Here is an 18,880-nt window from a genome sequence, read left to right on the forward strand (position 1 = left end):
TACTTTTGTCTCCAAAAAGTTTGTAACCTTACAAACCGATCTATGTAGCCATTTACCCACGACCTATAGTTGTCATGGTAACAGTTGAATAAACAAACTGGACAACGGGCTGCAGACACTCAGGCTCCATCAAAATCTGGTAATATTACTGTACCTTTTGAGTCTGCGTGGTTCCTCATCTTCTCACAGCGTCTCTGCCGGCTTCCTCACCCGTTGTTTGTCAACAAATGCACGTGGTGTCAGAGGGGGAGGCGTGACCGTTTTTATGACACTGCAGTTGCACTCAGAGACCTCCAGATGGCGCCAAAGCGCACCAAAACTGACAACATATTGAGGCTTTGATTTTTAATTTTTAAGAAAGGAAAGGAAAGTCACATAACATCCTGCTGATAAGGAAAGTGCCACGCCTCTATCATGGACATTTAAAGCTGCTACTGCACATCACGTCATCCACACTAGAGAGCTGAACCTGGAGCGACTGTACCCACAGAGCAACTTCAAGAGGAAACATCTGAGAGGAAGAAACAGCAGAAAGATGAGGTGAGTATCTGACTTGCATACGAATGTTTACATGTTTCTAATTTATTAATTCCAAACTCTTTCCTATTTGTCTTTTTCTTCCCCTTTAGCTTCATTATTTTAGTGTTTCACACGTTTACTTTTCTCACTTTGTTGCTTTTGTGACTTTTTGTTTGTCTGGGGTAAAATAATAATAATACATTTTATTTATGAGTTTCAATTTCAAGACACTGTACATTTGTTAAAAAGACAGAAGGATCAGAACAGTAAGGACAGACTAAGAGACATTACAACATTACACACAAATCATAAATAAAACAACATAAAGGTGCAGCTACAGATAAACAGAACACACATCACAATCATAGATTAAAAGCTTGTTTGGAGAGGTGAGTTTTGATCAGTGATTTGAATGTAGAAGGGTCAGTGCAGTGTTGAATGTGTGTAGGGAGTGAGTTTCCAGAGGGAGGGGGGCAGCTATGGCTCTGTCCCCCCGGGTTCGTCGCTTGGTTCTAAGTGGGGGAGACAGGAGGTTGGCTTTTAAAGAATGGAGGCTGCGTGCAGGAGTGTGAGGGTGAGCTGTGAGGTAGGAGGGGGCCTGGTGGTTAAGGGCTTTATGTGTAAGGAGAAGGATTTTGAATTGGATACGGTACAGGACAGGGACCCAGTGGAGATATGTAGGACAGGGGCGATGTGTTCACTGGATCGGGTGTGGGTGAGAAGGGGTGCAGCAGAGTCCTAGATGTTTTGGAGTTTATTAAGGACTTTGGATGATCATCTTTAGTAACAGAAGGGTATCAGGTGTATCACATTAAGCTAATATTAATAAAAACAAGTTAAAGATGGATTTTGATAAACTGTGAGGTAGGATTTTAACCAGGAAAGAGCAGTGCCAGTGATGTTGAGTGAGTGTTCTAAGCTGGATAGAAGAATACTGTGGCTGATGGTGTCAGGGGCTGCAGTGAGGCCGAGGATGTTGAGGATGTTGAGGAGGTCGTTGGTGACTTTGAGGAGAGCTGTTTCTGTGCTGTGCTGGGAAGCCTGACTGGAATGGTTCAAACAGGTTATTGGAGGAGAGGTGGGATTTGATCTGGGTAGGAGACAACACGTTCCAGTATTTTTGACAGAAAGCAGAGGTTGGAGATGGGGCGGAAGTTTCACATGCTGTCGGTTTTGAGTCCAGGTTTCTTGAGGATGGGGGTGACGTCTGCCAGTTTGGGTGTTTTGGGTACTGAACAAGAGCAGAGGGAGGAGTTGATGATTGAGGTTATGAGTGGCGAGATGGCCGGGAGATCGTTTTTGACAAGACTTGATGGGATGGGGTCGAGAGTACTGGTGGAGGACTTAGTGGTGGTAAATGCTAGTGGTGATGATGGATAGCTCATTTGGGGACACAGGGGAGAACTGACACAGAGGTTGGGTGATGAGGCGGGGGGATGCGGGTAGGGATGAAGAGAGGACAGTGAGAGTGTTGAAGCTGCTGTAAATGGTGTCAGTTTTGGATTGGAATAATAAAAGAAAAGCATCGCATTTGTCAACTGTGAAGGAGGAAGAGGTGTTGTCACTGGGCTTGAAGAGTTTGTTCATTGTAGAGAAGAGAGCCTTGGGGTTGGATGAGCCTGAGTGGATTAGGTGTGAGTAATAGGTGGACCGGGCTGCGCTGAGAGCTTCTTTGTATTGTCTGAGGTAGTCAGCTGGCGTTTGTGGGATTTCATTTTATGGAGTTTGAGAGTGTATCAGGGTGCAAAGTGTGTGAATGAGAGAGTTTTAGTTTTAAGTTTAGCCAGTTGATCTAGACAGAAGGAGAGTGTGTTGTTATAGTAAGTGATGAGTTCAGAGGGAGGGGGGGGATTTTGCTGGTTATAGAGGCTGATAAAGCTGAGGGGTCGACTGAATTTACGTTTCTGAAGGAGATTTTTTGTTTTAGCTTTGGAGAGGGAAGAGGGATGTCAATGTCCATGTTTATAACCAGATGGTTGGAGATGTTGAGGTTGAGACTTGACAGTTGATGGATTGTGTCCAGTCCAGAATGTGTCTGTTGTGAAAGTTGAGGCAGTGAAGTAGGTCCAGGAATTATTTCGCAGTCTATTTGTCATTGATGTGGAAGTCAAAATCCCCAAGGAGCAAAACAGGTGTTGAAATTGAGCAGAGTTGGGTAAGAAAGTCATAAATAACTGAAAAAAGAAGGGTTTGGTTTGGGGGGGGCGATAGATTACAGCAGTGACCAGGGGAGTAGGACCAGAGAGTTTGAAAACAATGTGTTCTAAGGAGTCAACTGCAGGGTTGGGAATGGTGCTAGTTTGAATGTTCTTCCTGTAAACAGCAGCAACACCACCACCCTGTCCATCGGGACGGGGTTTGTCGATGTATGTGTATCCTGTGTTTGTGGTTTAGTTTAGTGAGGAATAGTCCATGGCATTTTGCCAGGTTTCGGTGAGAAAAAGGGAGTCCATTATTGGTGTCGGTTATGAAGTCATGGAGAATGAGGCTTTTATTGTTGAGAGAGCGAGTATTCAAAGGCCAGTTTGAGGTGATGATGTGGTCTTTTTGAGTGTGCAGGGTGAGGGATGATTTTAATTTGTGTTTCCTTTTAAGTAATCATCATTACGACTGATTTTTCTGGGGGGTTTTATTGAAGAGGTGGAATGTGTAATGGAAAATGTATTGTGCTCATGTGTTAAAATAAAACTGCGACAGTTGCTGAAATATCGCTGTTCAGATCGCACCAAGCCCATATCCTGTTTACCAGAGGCCTCTGCGCAAACCTCTGCACAGGAAGTACATGGTAAGAACAAACAACCCCACAAGTGCTCATGATGGATAGGCTGGATCTTTGTAACATAACAATGACTAAGGTCTTTTTACCTGCTTTTTGTAACATAACAATAAGTAATGTCTTTTTACCTGCTCTTTTGTAACATAACAATGAGTAAGGTCTTTTACCTGCTCTTTTGTAACATAACAATGAGTAATGTCTTTTACCTGCTCTTTTGTAACATAACAATGAGTAAGGTCTTTTACCTGCTCTTTTGTAACATAACAATGAGTAAGGTCTTTTACCTGCTCTTTTGTAACATAACAATGAGTAATGTCTTTTACCTGCTCTTTTGTAACATAGCAATAAGTAAGGTCTTTTACCTGCTCTTTTGTAACATAACAATGAGTAAGGTCTTTTACCTGCTTTTTGTAACATAACAACGAGTAAGGTCTTTTACCTGCTTTTTGTAACATAACAATGAGTAAGGTCTTTTACCTGCTTTTTGTAACATAACAACGAGTAAGGTATTTTACCTGCTTCTTGTAAAGTGTCTCGAGATAACACTTGTTATGAGTTGACGCTATACAAATAAAAGTTGATTGATTGATTGATGGTTCAATAGAAGTCGGACGTTGTGTAAAATGATAAGATAAAAATTGATTAATTGAAAATAACACAGACAACTGTTGAAACTGAGACATTTCAATGTTTTTTGGAAAAGTATGATGTGCCCATTTTATATTTTATGCCAGTAACACATTTAAAAAAAGTTGTGATAGGGTCATGTTTACCACTCTGCAGTAGGCCTGTCCCCCCAACGGATTTACATCGTCGACTAATCGTCAAATGTTTTGTAGTTGTTTTTGCAACATAAGAGATTAACCACGTCATTAAACTGTTTGTCTTCTAGACTTGGAATAACAATTTATTCTATGATGACTTGTTTAATTGTTTCTCTCACTTAGGCAAAACAATGGACACCCACCTCTCCCACTGGAAATTGTACAAAAGGGCAGAGGGGAGGGGGCAAAACGGATACATAATACTAACCAAAGAATCAATCAATCAGTCAATCAATTTTTATTTGTATAGCGTCAACTCATAACAAGTGTTATCTCGAGACACTTTACAAAAAGCAGGTAAAATACCTTACTCTTTGTCTTTTAACATTACAAAAGAGCAGGTAAAAAGACCTTACTTATTGCTATGTTACAAAGATCCGGCCTATCCATCATGAGCACTTTAGCAAAGCAGCAAAAGTTACAGTGGTAAGAAAAAACTGCCTTATTAAAAGGCAGAAATCTTTGGCCGGATCCCCGGCTCATGACGAAACAGCCTTCACAGGCCTAGACTGCTTGGAAGGGGATAGGGGGAGAGATGGGATAAGATGCAGGAAGAGGGATAGGGAGCAAGGGGGTGGGGGGAGGCAAGCCGTCCATCAACAATCCGGTGGGGAGGGGGGTTGTTCTGGCAGGCCGTCCATCAACAATCCGGTGGGGGGGAGGGTTGTTCTGGCAGGCCGTCAACCAACGATCTTGAGGAGCCTAAGAGAGCTCAAGAGCTCCCAGGAAAGTAGGTGGTTAGTGACTGAGATTTACAGATAGTCAGCGTTTGAGTGGCTCCCCTCAGGACGCCAGCTTCGCTGTCCCTGCTGCAGGACACAGAGGAGAAGAGCAACCTTTGTTCCCAGGGCTGTCCAGCTCCTCAACTCCTAACCCCCCAACAGACACCAACACCTCTCACCCAATGCAGACTCTCAGCCGTGAACTTTGCTTTTTTACTTCCTTTATATTTGCCGTGCACCTTAACTGCCTCTGCTTTATCTGGTCTCATGCATTACATCACTTTATTCTATCCATCTTATATCAGTATTCATACAGTTCTGGTTAATTTATTCCTGTTGTTCTTATCCATCAGCGCACTACGGTCACTTTATTTATCTCATTTTTACCTTACAGTTATATTGTATATATTAGTTCTGTTGTTCCATTATTATTCACCATGCACCTTAATAACTTATCATCTAGTATTTGCCTACTTGCACATAGCTCTGTATATATATATTTATTTCTCGTTTACTGCACATAGGTCTGTTTACATCTGTTAGTCCGATCACTGTCCACTTATATCTACTGTTTTATATTTTGTATTTTTAAGTTAAGTTTAAGTTGTATTTAAATTGACACTTTATATTTAGGTTAAAATGTTTTGTTTACTTGCACTGTTGTTAATTTACTGCTCTGTGTGCCTTTGAATTGCCCCCCGGGGACAAATAAAGTTTTTTGAATTCGAATTTGAATTGAATTTGAATTCATCTCGACACAGCCAGGTTTCAGTCAAACAAAGTAAATCAATATGCTGATCTGATATCAGATCATTCACTAAACGAGATTTGGACTAATGTTCAAAAGTCTGCAGTGAATATTCTGATTTTTTTGCAAAATCGTATTCGTAGTTTTGATTCTAATGAGATTTTGACTATTTACGCCTTTTTTTTCTACGTTTGGATGACTTATAAAAACACAGTACCTGTAGTATAACTACAGTTCGAATTACAGCTATAGTGACTGGGAGACAGATCTAAGGGAGGCGCAGAGAAGCGTTTAAGACTGCAGCTCTGCCTCCTGGTCTGAACTCTGTGTTGTTGTCAAGAAAGAAGGGGCTGCAGACTACAAAATAAGACAAAACAGACAATTGCCAGGTAATTTTGTGTAATTATGAAAACATAAACGGTCATGCACCAGCATATTTGACCCTGTTACTCAAACGGCCCAGTGTGTGCAGGTCAGACCACAACAGCAGTCACAATCTACCCATCTGTCAGACCACCGACAAACAAACAACACCTTTTAACCGTTTGAAGGTTTACTGAACTCTCCTGATCATAATAATCCATCAAACTGAGTCCCAACAGTTTACATCCAATAAAAGATTTAATCCAAACACATCAGATCCACATTAGGTGCCAAGTGTACCAATCCGACCCTGAAGGTTGGAGCGAGACAAACCGCAGTCCGTTGATTGGTTAAAAGAACCGTCACTTTCCGTCTGACAGCAGTAATAAAGGACAAACAGAAAACGCGGCAAGATTAAATATCCTGTAGATTTCGAGAGTTATTTCAATGCTGTTTTGGATTTTTGGCCCCCATGGGCGACCTTGGAGGTGCAGACCTCTGACCGGACCGCTAGGTGGAAATGAGGCTTTTGACTTATGAGCCATTCTGTTGTCACTGTGCAGAATGTGGTTTGACATTATGCTGCTGCAATAAACAAGGCCTTCCCAGAAAAGAGGTTTTCTATTTGGCAGCATATGTTGCTCCAAAACCTGTATGTATGGTTCAGCATTAATGGAGCCTTGACAGATGTGCAGTTTACCCATGCACCCCCATACCATCACAGGTGCTGTTTTTTTTATCTGAGCGCTGATAACAAGCCAGATGGTCCCTCTCCTCTTTAGCCCCGGAGGATGCAGCGTCCATTTTTTCTAAAAAGATTTCAAATTGTCAGACCTCAGGACAGTGTTCCACTTCGACTTAGTCCATTTTAAACGACCTCAGGCCCAAGGAGAGCCAGCAATGTTTCTGGATCTGGTTTATATACAGCTTGCGCTTTGCATGGTGTCACAATTGAAAAACAAGGAGGTGTGGACCCAAGTGCAGAATTAACTAAACTATTTATTTTAACAAAAAGCCAAACAAAAACTTACTTCAACAAGTTCAACAAAAACACAGGGCTCAAAAACAGGGAGCCACCGGTACACTGACATAACATACGCACCGACAAACACATACAACGAACTGCCACAGAAGGGAAGAAACACAGAGACTAAATAGACATGGGGTAATCAGACACAGGTGAGACTAATGACACAGGTGAAGACAATCAGGGCAAACACACTGGGAAACACACAGAGGCAGGAATACAAGAAACACTGAGGACAACTACAAACTAAATCATGAAACACTAAAGACACACAGAACTCAAGAAATCTAACAAAACACATTAGAACACAGAGATACACGAGGATAATAAATGACAAAATAAAACAGAAAACACTGAAGACAAAACTAGGAGACACACAAGGGAAAAACCAGCAACACTGGGATAAAACACGGAAACTCAAATACAAAACCAAATCATGACACATGGTTAGGGTCGCCACCCGTCCCTTAAAATACGGAATCGTCCCGTATTTTACACTTTGATATTGCGTCCCGTTTTGAATCAATACGAGACGCGGTTTGTCCCGTATTTCCAAGATGCCTTGAACTCAGCATCATTCAGCCCGATTCAGCCGGCTAGTTCCCGCTCAAGTACATACTCAATCTTTCAGTAGGCAGTAGGCAGTATGCAGTACATACTATCCGTGCTGCATACTGTTAGTACCTTCTATTCAGTATGCACACACAGTAGGCAGATATTTGTTCCTACTTCGTCTGATTCATTCAGTATGGAAGTGACGTCATTTACGTTTCCCGAACAGGCCGCATTCACCCGTTTTTTTTTTTTTTGTTTTTTTTGTTTATCTTTATTCAAGAAGAGTAATGCTCATATACAGTCAGGTAAACAAAAAACAATATCACAATGTAAATCAAGTAAAAGGCAGATTAAATAACTAAATAACACACAGTACATAAAGAACAAATGAAAGACAGTAATATACAGAATATAAAATAAACCAATAAAGATGCATTTAAATAGTGACATCATTATTTAAATAGAGGGAGAAAGGGTTTATAATAATGCAGACATTTGTTTTATTTTCTGTTGTTAATTAAAAGTAGTGATTTCAGTCGGGATTTTAACTCGACTATATTTATTCAATTAATCCACGCTCGTTTGTTTTGATTTGGAGGCGGACGTGAAGTAACGATTTACGTTTAATTTCGCACAGCATTGTGGGAGTTAGTATACAATTCATTTCCTGAAAGCACGCATCCGATCCATACTGCATGAAACCCGGAAGTTAGTATCCATACTGAAATGTTCAGTATACTGCGCGGACCCCAAAAATGCCTACTGAATGACCACGAAAGTTCAGTATACTGAAACTCCCTACTGAAAAGTACATACTGCGTACTGAACTGTGGATATTCGGAAAGGGCCCAGGTGTCTCTGATACCCGCACCGTGCACCATTAAAACGTAAACGGATGCAGAAATACAGACGTGAGTAGAAAGTAATGACTGGCTTGACAGTGTCAGTGAAAATGAATATAATGTAAAGGAAACTATTGTAGGCCTACTTAATATATTTTCTCCCATGTTTATAGATAGGTTATTCCAGTATAGTTTGGATAGTGTGAATATTTTTCGGTACAAAAAAAAAAAGATGACATTTATTTTAGCCAAATCTGTATTCACAGTATGACCTGGGCGAGATATCATCAATACAACATCAATATATCGACAGTAGACACTTAATTAATACAATAAGAAAATAGTTCAAAACCATATTAATAGTATCATTCATGATTTCATGAGAAAACAACAAAAACGAAAGACAGAAGGACAGAATAAATTAATAAAAATACTATTAAATTCTTACTGTTTATTTAATTAAAAATCTGTCATCCTCCTCTCTATGTTACAGCAGTGTCAAAAGCACTTCAATAATACTCTGTTAATGAATTAATGTTAAGTTAATAACTTTATTTGAACTTTAAGTTCAGTTGTAAATTAAATAGCTAGTAGTAATCATCTGCTGAAGTCGTGTTAGGTGCATTTCATTGTGCATACATTACTGTATCTGCCTTTACACTGAAGTTTTGCGTTTTTGTAAATTATTTCAGAAAAAAAAAGTGTTAATTAATAATTATAATTTAAGTATGACTCTTATTACTTCATTAAAACCACGTTTTAAATCATGATTCACCACAACTGGTGCCCCACCCCACTGTTGGGCCAGTGGTGGTCAGGCCCCTACTGAGTTGCACCCCGCTGCCGGGTGTCCCTTATTTTTCTGCTTGGAAGGTGGCAACCCTACACATGGTAGGGTTTCAGCTAACATTGTGAATCCAGAGATGAGCTGTGTTCACAGACTATGTCTCCTGGAAGTGTTCCTGAGCCCATGCAGTGATGTCCACCAAATAATTTAGTCTGTTTTTTATTTATCTGAGAAGTTTACTTAATTATCTGACTATATAATAGGGTAATAAAGGCGATTGACAGCTCAGGTTTAGAAGAGTAGAGGAGACACGGCGAGACGAGACGTAACAAACAAGAACACAAGAGTCAAAACTAGCTGCTGATGTGTTTAAATGTTTGTTTTTTATTCTCCATCAGTGCTGCTCAGAGTCAAACCACACTGGAGTCCCTGCAGTGCCACTTCACCTGGAACCTGGACCGCAGCAGGCCGAAACTTTTACGTCTCACAGACAAGATGGAGGACTTCAGCACAAAGAAGGGAAATCGATGGCTGGGCCACATTTACAACATGTGGGGGTTCATTCAGTATAAGCTGGGGTTAAATGAAGAGGCTAAGAGTTTGTTCCAGAAGGCTGCAGAGACCCTCAACAAGCTGAGAGATGCAGATGAGGGTCCTTGGTTAGTGGTGAACTACGGGAACCTGGCCTGGCTGCACCACCACCTGGGAGATCAAGAGGAGAGTCAGGCTTACCTGTCAAAGGTTGATGCCCTGATGGAAAAATACCCATCTTCATCCCAGGACGACCTCCATGCAGAGATCTACGCTGAAAAGGCCTGGACCCTGATGTTCTTCGGAGAGGACATGAATCTGGTTGTTGATTACTACGAGAAAGCTGCCAGGATGCAGCCGGACATGGTGGATTGGAACACCAGCTATGTCATATGGTTAAAGAACGCCCAAAACTTCAGTGACCCAAGGCTGGACCCTGACCTGTTGGAGAAAATGAGACAAGCCAAGGAACGGGATCCAGAGAACTTGTACCTCGTTGCGCTCTACCTTGAACAACGGGCTAATGAAGGAGAAAACATTCGGGATGAAGTCCGTGAGTTGGCTGGAAATGTGAGCACTCTGTGCTGCAGTGGCAGTGGCATGTGGACCTTACTAAACCTTTACACAGACCACATATCAGTTGATGACGCCATTGTTTTGGCAGAGAAAGTTCAGAAAGAAGATCCAGATGTGCGTTATCTGAAGAGATTTGTTGCACTCTGCTACAGATGGAGGATCGTTTATAAAAGCAGTAGTTCCCCAGAACAAAGCATGATGGACAAAGCAATCGCTCTCCACGAGGAGCTGATCTCTCTTTACCCTCACTCTTCACTCAAAAAGGAAATAGACCTCGCAACTATCTATGCAAAGTCACGTCACAGCAAGGCCAAAGCTGAGCAGATATTTCAGAAACTGCTCAAAAATGAACCAGCAGAACCTGAAGACAAACAGATGCTTTACAACATATATGCAAGGCATTTATACTTTAATCAAAATGACTCCCACGGGTCGACACAGTATCACATGAAGGCAGCAGCAATACCAGAAATATCTTCCTTCCGTAAGAACAGCATCAGAATCCTGGAGAAGAATAAAGACAGAGAAATAAAAGAGTTTCTCAGAAACCTGCAAGAGCCAATGCAGTAAAGATAGGGAGGCAAATTTAGGGGGAACAATTATGTCCAAGCAAAAAAAAAAAAACAACATCTAATTTCTACGAAGGTGTTTTGCTTTCATGTGGTAATAAAGAGCAACAGAAGAAGAATGAAAAAACAGGAGGGGGGCCAATTCTGCCAGGGCGTCCAAAAAATAAGGATAAAAACTAACTGAACACTAATTTCTTGTCATTCAAAACTATTTGAAATAAATTAAAGGAAGGTTTATTTTTATTATTTTCTTAATTATTTTTATTTTGGGGCTTTTATTCATTTATTTAGAGATAGGATAGTGGATAGAGTTAGAAACCAGAGAGAGAGAGAGAGAGAGAGTTGGGAACGACTTACTAATTCAGGATGGAGTTCCCTTCATGACATCACAAAGGGCAGTAGCCCCTCCCCCAGGTGGGTGACACTCCCACAGCTAGGTGTTTGTTCTGCCCTCTGAGTCTGCCTTCTCACCGTAAACAATAGGACATGGAGCGAGAAAGACCGAGTACACCCAAGCCCTTCCAGAGAGGTGGCGTGGTCAGACACAGCTCATTTACATATTTAAAGGTACAGACACAGAAACAGCCTGTTCTGAGCAGGGCTGAAATAGAGGAGTTTATAGGCATGATCAATTACAGGATCAGAGTGGATTTAGAACAAGACACTTCACAGACATGTGTTGGGGTTGTATCAAGTCAACTTTGGTTATATTCTTTAATAATTATTTCTAATTATTAATAATATAAATAAAATATCATTAAACTATGTTTAATCTCGTTTTGGGGCACCACCCTGTACTCAGGGAAATATAACCAAAATATCACTCAAATCAGTCTCAAATGAGTTATTTAATTACTAATATTATTAATAATTAATAACTATATTTAATAAATTGAAGGCATGAAATCCGTACACAAAGCCTTCGCACCCAGCTTATATCACAATGTAAATACACCAGTAATCACAAACAACTGCTCTCTTAAATTATAACAGAATTTATTTAAACAAAGCAACATCAATCCAAAATCGATGAACTTAATCAAACAAATAACTATTATAAACTAATCTAAGCAAACAAACATTATCAAGCAAACCTTGTGAATGAGGTGTAAATGTGTGTGTGTGTGTGTGTGTGTAGGAGAGAGAGAGAGAGAGAGAAAACAAGATGGCGGAGAGAGACAATGCACCATGTGGCTTCGTCACATGTGGACAAAATGGTGGACAACAAAAGAAGCCATGTGGCTGCCTTTTGAAATAGTTTGAGCTCTCTGAGCTGAGTTCAGTAACTGTTACTTAAACACCAGAAAGCCAGTGGCCGGACGTTGATTCAACGGTGGGTACACTGGTCTTTCTGATTGTAAAAGCCGTTGACTGAAGGTAAACTAGCATAGCATTACACACATAGGTGAACACAGCAGTTCATCACAATAAAACAAATGCAGCAGCTTACAACAGATAATAAACAGAATGTGACATGTCGTCAACAATGATGCATAATTATCAGTGGTTATAAAAGAAACATAACTATTTCTGAAACTATTTCTGCCCAGACCAAAGCTCTTACTTGGGGTAACTCCTGGTGATTGTTGCAAAGCTGGTTAGATCGTCACTCTGTTGAATGTTGAATCATCAGATTCAGGCAGGGTTCCTTCGTGACAGATGTAGGAAGAGGGTAGCGGGATTCAGATCTTTGACCAGAGCGTTGCTCTATAGGGTCTTCTGGTTGCAGGAGTCGAGTTCTTTATGTGTCCTTGTGGATTCAGGGATCAGTGGGCTTCCTTCAGCGCTCCTGTCCAGTTGCGTTCAATGACGTCTTACGAAAAATCAAAGGAAAGAAACTCTTCTTTTTGCTCGAACCTGATAGCATCTGATTGCGCCCAAAACTCCTAAAAATATGCCATGGAAGTAGTCAGCTGAATCCTCTGATGCTTGAATTCAGCATGTGAAGAGCTACCTATACTGAGCTAGGAGATCAGCTCTGGAGTTTAACCTCTGTAAGCCAAGAGGAGGAAAGGCTTTGTCTCGAATGCTGGAGTCCATCTTGTTGGAGAGGGTATCCTCTGGTGTCGGCAGACCACACTTGAAGAGAAGGAAGCGACGCCTGGTGATTGCTTTTAAAGACTGGAGCTGCCTGTGGGTTTACCTCAGGTTCCGGTCCCCCCTTTACGTCACACGTAGGTGTGAAGTATCGCAGGGGATTCTGGGATAAAGAGTCCTTTTAGGCCTCTTTGTGATCTCAGTAAATAACTCAAAGGCACAGACTGTCCTAAGCCTGCGTGGCCCAACACATGTTTTGAGGAGCTCTGAGACTTATTTACACTGGTTGAAGAGGAGGAGAATATGTGACCTTTAAATCTTACACCCTAGCTCCTGGTAGGTGTGACGTCCTCTGTAAAACACGGTCGTCATGGTGAATACTTAATGAAGAAATGTGTGAATTGTGATTATCATGTATTTTGCTTCTGTTGTGTTTTTTCAATGCTGTATTTTCAGTGTTTAGAATTAATGGATTTATAAGAATGTGCTTCACTTTGGATATTTAAAGTCCTCATTGTTCATGTGAAAATTTATTTGCTGTGACCTGAAAATTATATATTAAGATGCTCCTGTTTGCTCAAGCTATGTTTAAGCTTCATACCAATAAATGAACAGTGTGCACACCAAGAAATCGTCTTGAAGTTGTTTGTTTCAGTGGTTTCACCTTCAGTTCTAAACTATCGGGAGGACGGAGCTAGAAATTCAAGCCTCGTTGGATCATAAGCGTCCTAATTCTGCTAAAGCCTATCACACTAAATTATTTTTAAACTCCTGAAGGGGACATATTATTAAAAATCCACTTTTTTTGTACAATGTTTTTGAACATATATCTGGGTAACCTGAGTGTCTACTGACCCACAAAATGTGAAATAAACCCATCCAGTCCATTGTTTGAGTTCTGCACAAGTCTTACAACACAGAGAAAAATGCTCCGTTTCAAATGTGCTCCCCTTGTGATGTCACAGTGGGATTCTGGTTAGAAAACAAACACTAATTTCTAAGATAATATATTCCTTATAATTATTAGAGTAAGTAATTTGGCAGAAATATTCGAGTTCAACAAACATAACTGGAAGAAATTAGCTGTTTAGACAGATTAACAACTTCACATACACTTTACTGCCTGGGTTTACAAGTAGCACAGGCGCCATCTGCTGGTAAACTAAGAGTATTACAAGACGGCGTCCATAAACTGATTCATCATCATGTTGCAGAGTACGATGAATTTATAATCTGCCGCTCTCCTCTCCGAACACACGCACGCTGGCAAACTGATCATGTATGTATGAGTATTTTATTCAGCCATTATACATATACAATCATTTTTAAACAATACAATTATATATTGTATTGTATTGTATATATACAATTGATTTGGGCTGAATCCTGGAATAAAAGGAAAACCGATGTTGAAAAACAAAAACCTCATACTCTGTCAGTGCAACAGGTTGATATTGATAGCATATGAATTTCCCCAAAACACTTGTTTTTCATTGTATATCTTGTTTTGAGTTATACATCATTCTCCTGAATGTTTAATCTGCACTCTCTGTGTGTGTGTGTGTGTGTGTGTGTGTCTGTGTGTGCCCCAGCTGCTTGGGGCCCCAGACCAGTAGGGGCCCCTCAGGGCTCACAAATGTAAACCAAAGCAGTGGCCCAAAATGACAGTAGGAAACCTCCCTAAGGGGGCCCCATCTGACAGCACTCACTGTTGTTGCCCTGCTAAGTGTCACATCCATTATTGCTTTGAAAACTAAAATGAGTTTCTGAAAGTCAACAAAGTAAAATGAAGAGGAATAATCTCCAAGAGACTCTAGAATTGCCACAGTGTGTGTGATGACGGAGGAATGTGGTCAGAGCCGTTGACAGCTTGGTCGGAGGTAGGTTAATGATGATTCACGCTCCGTCGATAAACACATTTTAAAGTATTTTTTTAAGTTGTTTAGATGAAATCAAACTGTGGTATTCAGTTACTGATCATATTCGACTCATCCCGTATCAGTTCTGCGGAGTTTTGAATAATATTCATAAAGTTATTCATTAGTCGTGAATGTTAACGGCTAATGTACTGAATGTTAAGCTAGCGTCTCGCGCAGTAAGAAACCCCGCAGTCTCTCCTAAATCACGCGTTTTTTCTTTTATCAGGGGAGATGTTTGATCCCGGCTCACAACACAATTCATCGGTTTCTGTTAATTTGTCTGTAAATACAGAGCCAGAACACACGGGGTTACATCAGCAATGCACAAACAGACCGTTATGTAACGTAACTTTCTACATAGCGTTGCAAACTGCTTATACTACTGCCTAACAAGTCTGTAATACGGCAGAATGAACATCCCTGCAGACATCATTTATTACAGATTGAGCTGCATCATTACCGGTGACGTCATCATTGTCTCACGTTTAGCAGCTTTACTTTTGTCTCCAAAAAGTTTGTAACCTTACAAACCGATCTATGTAGCCATTTACCCACGACCTATAGTTGTCATGGTAACAGTTGAATAAACAAACTGGACAACGGGCTGCAGACACTCAGGCTCCATCAAAATCTGGTAATATTACTGTACCTTTTGAGTCTGCGTGGTTCCTCATCTTCTCACAGCGTCTCTGCCGGCTTCCTCACCCTTTGTTTGTCAACAAATGCACGTGGTGTCAGAGGGGGAGGCGTGACCGTTTTTATGACACTGCAGTTGCACTCAGAGACCTCCAGATGGCGCCAAAGCGCACCAAAACTGACAACATCAATGCTCTCAAGTCTCACGCATTGGGAGTGAGAGACACACATTTCAACTTGTTCACACGCTCACACGCCACACCTTGTATTTCTCACACATAAATTACCAGGATAACGCCCACCAAGTTGCGCCGCTATTTTTTTTAACAATGGAACAGATAGGAATCAAGGGGGTTTCCCATAGAGATCAGAAGGAGCTTGCCACGCACCAGCTAATCAAAAAATATATATATATAGCTACCCCAACAGCCAATCAATAAATAGCATTGCTGTATCCGGGTAAGATTTAGATATTCCTGCTACAACAACGCTACATTCTGGTTACAAAGAAGACGCCAATGACATTTTGATTCAGACGCTCGCTGAAGTACAGACTGATCGACGTGGGACAGGACCGTTATATTTACAGTCTATGGAGAAGAGGACCATATCATATTATTACAGTAAGTCATCTCATCATTTGATTTCTGTATGTTGGGGAATATTGTGTCCAGTCAGCTGGTAATCAGTAATATTAGCTAACAGTTTGACCAGAGTGTGTGAACTAGCCAGCCAGTTGAATTCTTGCTAATTTCAGCAGCTATTCTGACACCTGTTTTTTAGTCCTAGATCAGGACCCGTATTCACAAAGCTTTTCTCTTACCTCTGTAACCGAGCTTTCTGGGTTCGTTGGACTGGATACACTTAAACAATAAACGGCACATAGGCGGGGAGCTTCTTTATCCACGGCTTCCACTTTATTACACACACACACCTGTGTACCGGTGTAACAGGATAACAACAACAACAACTGCTTTACGGCAGCTACGGTAACCCTTTAGGGACACCTCACTCTAAAAGCGAATGAGATATACAGTACATATAACAAACACAACAATCTGTTACATACGTCCCCCCCTCAACTTGAAACGTCCCCGTTTCACATAAAACATTGGCACAGGCACCAACAGGAAACCTCTCAAAACAGTCCCCTAGCAGAATTTAACCTGAGCATGAAAAAAACCCTCTGTCTCACAGTTGTCACCCAAATGTACTTAACATGATCAGCAAAAACACATGAAAAAGAAAACATCCCAGAAAGAGGGAAACAAACACCAAGCATCAAACTCAGAACCTCACAAAATCCTGAAGACGTGAAGGTGGTCGCAGGACACGCCCCCTGCGTGACTGCACTAGTTCAGGCCCTGAAAACTCCCCATACAGACTCATGTCCACACCCCCAGCCAATTGTTGCTCAACCATTTGCGGCGACAACAGGAGTGGCGAAACCCACAAAAGAGGAGATACTTTAAGGGTAGGAGGGGAGCCACCAACAGTCCCTGTAGGCACTGGCAAAGTATAACGTTTCAGCCTGTCATGGTGAACCACCTGAGGCCTCTCCAGAGAGTCCAGAGGGTTGCTGATGCGGTAAGTCAGTGCAGCCTCACTTCCAGACGCCAATGCCTCCATGACCCGGTATGGGCCCTTCCAATGTGGCGCCAGCTTCGTGCAGCTCTCAGTGGGATTATTCAACCACACCATCTCTCCCGCCTCATAGGCACGGTGGCAAACATCAGCGTCATAATACAGTTTTTTTCTCTCATGAGCCTCTGCAGCATTGAGCCTGGCGACTGAGAAAGCAGCCTTCAGTCCATCCACCATGGATGACACATACCATGGCAGAGATCCAGCCCCCCGAGAGTCTGAAACAACACCAGGCACAAGCACATCAGCAGGGACACGCGCCTCCCGACCATGCATACCACGTATGCAAAGGCGACCTGTTTTACATAACTGTCCCATTTGCCCCCACGAGAGAGCAACATCTTAGCAAGCTGGTCAATCAGAGTACGATTATGGCGTTCCACCATTCCGTCCGACTTTGGATTGTATACCATGGTGCGCGTTTTCTTGATCCCCAACATCTGACAGAGACCCTGAATCACGTCCGCCTCAAACTGGCGGCCTTGGTCGGTGTGCAGGACCTCAGGGACTCCATGCACCAAAACACAATCCTCAAAAAGACAGTGAGCAACCGTGTGAGCAGTCTGGTTTGGAAGGGCGTACACATTAACAAACTTAGTAAAATAATCCTCCACAACCAGCACGCACCTATTCCCCCGAGATGTCACAGGCAGTTCCAGAATATCTGCGGCCACCCGTTGCAGAGGGCGGTCAACCAGAGATCCGGGGACCTGCGAGTCTGACAGGCTTTGCACTGCTCACACCACACCCTAATGTCTCTCAGCATGAAAGGCCATTAGCAGGATTGTCTGGCATTCTCCCACACACCTCCACCTGCCAGTAGCCTCAGCCTCTGCTCTTTTTAGATTTCAGGAACTACTTCCTTTCCATGGGCCACAGGAACAGGACAAGGTGAGTGAGGAGTTCCTGGAGTATCAACTCATGGAGATCCCCATGCCCCAAGATCCCACCACCTTTAATGTTGAGGAGTTTTGGGGGAGCATGTCCTCAGCCAAGAGCAAGGTAAGAAATATTTGGCGCCACCTGACATACACATAATTAATTGACATAATAAAAGCAAAACATTTGAGTAATAGTTGGTTCCTTTTTTTCAAAGGTGACCGGTTTGAGCCAGTTTGGGAGGCTATCTAAGATAGCAGCATTAGTTTTAGTGCTCCCACACTCAAATGCGGATGCAGAGAGGGTTTTCTCCATGGTCGGCCTAAACAAGACCAAAACAAGAAACAGCTTGGCACTGAATGGAACACTTTCGCCAATCATGACAGTCAAAATGGCTGGCCTGGAACCACAGTGTTTCAAATGGGAGCCACCAAACCCTGTGCTGAAGGCCTCAAAACCTGCCACTAACACCTACAATAAACAACACTAACCATAATCACACAAACACACACACACACACTCACACTTGAGAGCCCTGCAACATATTGAGGCTTTGAGTTTAAATTCTTAAGAAATGAAACTGCATCCTGCTGATAAGGAAAGTGCCACGCCTCTATCACGGACATTTAAAGCTGCTACTGCACATCACGTCATCCACACCAGAGAGCTGAAGCTGGAGCGACTGTACCCACAGAGCAACATCAAGAGGAAACATCTGAGAGGAAGAAACAGCAGAAAGATGAGGTGAGTATCTGACTTGCGTACAAATGTTTACATGTTTCTAATTTATTAATTCCAAACCCTTTCCTATTTGTCTTTTTCTTCCCCTTTAGCTTCATTATTTTAGTGTTTCATATGTTTACTTTTCTCACTTTGTTGCTTTTGTGACTTTTTGTTTGTCTGGGGTAAAATAATAATAATACATT

The 18,880-nt window shown here is 41.8% G+C and overlaps 1 protein-coding gene and 1 long non-coding RNA gene across 3 annotated transcripts; both read left to right on the forward strand.

Annotated features, from left to right (window-relative positions):
* The first annotated feature begins 386 nt into the window (after nt 1-386).
* On the forward strand, nt 387-10,897 carry LOC132971867 (interferon-induced protein with tetratricopeptide repeats 1-like). 2 transcript variants are annotated; one of them, XM_061034635.1, is made up of 2 exons: nt 387-540; nt 9,562-10,897. In XM_061034635.1, the coding sequence occupies exons 1-2, from the start codon at nt 536-538 to the stop codon at nt 10,838-10,840; spliced, it is 1,284 nt and encodes a 427-aa protein (XP_060890618.1). In that variant the 5' UTR covers nt 387-535; the 3' UTR covers nt 10,841-10,897. The 2 variants fall into 2 exon arrangements, with proteins under 2 accessions (XP_060890618.1, XP_060890617.1); XM_061034634.1 differs by lacking the exon at nt 387-540 and adding an exon at nt 2,136-2,339.
* A 4,360-nt stretch (nt 10,898-15,257) lies between these two features.
* LOC132971868 (uncharacterized) lies at nt 15,258-18,506 on the forward strand. Its single transcript, XR_009672816.1, has 3 exons — nt 15,258-16,054; nt 17,921-18,077; nt 18,172-18,506. It is a non-coding gene; the product is annotated as an uncharacterized LOC132971868 (long non-coding RNA).
* The last annotated feature ends 374 nt before the right edge of the window (nt 18,507-18,880 follow it).

This window comes from Labrus mixtus, chromosome 3, assembly GCF_963584025.1.
Source record: "Labrus mixtus chromosome 3, fLabMix1.1, whole genome shotgun sequence".
NCBI classification, from domain to species: Eukaryota; Metazoa; Chordata; class Actinopteri; order Labriformes; family Labridae; genus Labrus; species Labrus mixtus.